Here is a 2,500-nt window from a genome sequence, read left to right as displayed (position 1 = left end):
CTTACATACACAGCCGTTTACATACACCCCAACTACAGCATACACACACAGCCGTTAACATACACGCAAACTACAGCATACACACACAGCCGTTAACATACACCCCAACTCCAGCTTAACCTGCAGTTGATTCTGATTCAAACAGCACCAGGGCACAGAACGCATTATCATAGTCTTACATCAGGGTTCTCATCTCATTCTCTCAGAGCTCTTGTGTATATGTATTATTTACTGTACTAGCAAGGGAATACATGTGTGTGTGTATGTGGGTTAGAGTGTGCCAAGAGTGTGTTAGTCTGTGAGAGAGTATGTATGTATTTGAGAGAGTATGCACGTGTGTGTGTGTGTGTGTGTGTGTGTGTGTGTGTGAGAGAGAGTGTGCATGTGCGTGTGTAAGTGTGTGAGAGAGGGTGTGTGTTTGCTTGCGTGTGTGCAATCTCTGAGGTTGTTAAACCCTTCCTCAATTTTTTTCTCTGAATAGTGCACGTAAACAAATACATTAATTAGAATACTTAAATCAGAAGGTGACGGGAAAAGTTCAGAAAAAATAAGCCAGTATGACAACTGTTGGACAGATTAAGGTCAGAGTGTGCTCTTTGACCTCAGATGTACCCACACCTGGATGAGATGAAACAGGAACTAGTTAATGAGGATGCCTAGGATCTGAGCGCGGATGAATAATTCTGTGAGGGTGTGAATCGGTGCCAGATCAGGGAGTGTGTGACGGATCATCTCCACGGAGCCCCACACACACACACACACACACACACACACACACACACACACACACACACACACACACACACACACACACACACACAAGGCTGAGTGTGTGTCGGATCCCATCCTCTTGCCTCACCTCTCCTCCTGGGCTCATCTCCATGGAGCCCCCACCTGTCAGCGATGCACTCCTACACACACACACAGCCCCCCACACATCTGCTGCGCCGCTACCATAATCACACACACACACACACACACACACACACACACACAGAGACACACACACACGCAAAACACACACACACACACACACACACACACAGACACACACACACACACACACACCCGAAAGAAATACTCTCTCCTCCCTAATACACAAGACACAAACACACAAACAACCATCCCCCCATCACACACACACAAACACACACATAAGGCTTTTCTCCCTTCTGTCTCCCTACATTTCAGCAGACAGTACTCATGCAGTGCAGGTCTTTCTCTCACACACACACTCCCACACACACACACACACACACACACACACACACACACACACACACACACACAACATAGCATCTGATTTCCGTTCTTCCCTGACACACACTAATCCTGCCAAATGCAGGATAGTACAAGGAAACAACAGAGGTGAAAAAGCCATGATGACACCCAAAGCATTACAACCACTGGCTGGTTAAAACTCGCAAATGACTGTTCACCCAATCAGGACCTGGCTCTTTGCATTGTGACTAGGCAGTGCATCACTCACATCACTGATTACTCAGCACCCCGATAACAAGGTTTCAGATCTCTGTGCATCTGGTGTGTGTGTGTTTTGTAAGTGTGTGTGTGTGAGCGTGTGTGTGGAGCACATTTTCAGGGGTTCAACTTGCTACTCACCCACAGGCGTATTCTCATAGATGAGGAGGTAGGACTGGAAGAAGTAGTTCAGGAAGCGTGGCGGCTGGTTGGAGGCTGTGACAGAGAGAGAGAGAGAGAGAAGGAGAGAGAGAGAGAGAGAGAAGGAGAGAGAGAGAGAGAGAAGGAGAGAGAGAGAGAGAGAGAGAAGGAGAGAGAGAGAGAGAGAAGGAGAGAGAGAGAGAGAGAAGGAGAGAGAGAGAGAGAAGGAGAGGGACAGAGGGAGAGAGAGAGAATTAGAGTTGCTCTCCAGGGGAATCAGGTCTTCTTGGAGAGTATGCATTGTGACACCCAGACATCAAACACACACACACACACACACACACACCCACACACACACACACACACACACACACACACACACACACACACACACACACACACACACACACACACACACACACACACACACACACACACACTCACACACACACACACAAACACACACACACACACACACACACACACACACACACACACACACACACTTGTGTGTTCACTCTCTGGGGCATAGGTTAAGTGGTGTGGAGATGTAGAAGGAGCCGCTGGAGAGAAATGTTGTGAGAAAACATTCAGTGTGTCATTGCCGTTTGCATCGCTTGCTCTAGCGTAGCAGTTGAACCAGTCCATGCTGTTCCCCAGTCTGACCAGCAGAGGCGCTGGTGAGAGGAGTGAGCAGAGAGGGTATTGATCCCAGACAACAAGTACACACTGTTAATGAGAAAACCTCACAGGATCACTTACACTAAATCGATACACTAGCTCCCAGCAGTGTACGCTAATGTAAGTTTTATTTATGGGAATGTGTCGCATGTGAGTAGGTCTGCGTGTGAATGTGTGTGTGTGTGTGTGTGTGTGTGTG

The 2,500-nt window shown here is 47.8% G+C and overlaps 1 protein-coding gene across 1 annotated transcript in view; it reads right to left on the bottom strand.

Annotated features, from left to right (window-relative positions):
* cdh23 (cadherin-related 23) overlaps nt 1-2,500 on the bottom strand; it is a gene marked incomplete at both ends in the record, with an annotated part of 283,012 nt that overhangs the window by 275,032 nt on the left and 5,480 nt on the right. The window contains 1 exon segment of the mRNA XM_080848547.1: nt 1,621-1,695. Coding sequence (XP_080704673.1) covers nt 1,621-1,695 — 75 coding nt within the window.

The sequence above is a fragment of the Sprattus sprattus genome, assembly GCF_963457725.1.
Source record: "Sprattus sprattus genome assembly, chromosome: 12".
Classification (NCBI taxonomy): domain Eukaryota; kingdom Metazoa; phylum Chordata; class Actinopteri; order Clupeiformes; family Clupeidae; genus Sprattus; species Sprattus sprattus.
The sequence above is the reverse complement of the archived record's forward strand: the minus strand, read 5'-3'. Positions and strand labels throughout refer to the sequence as shown.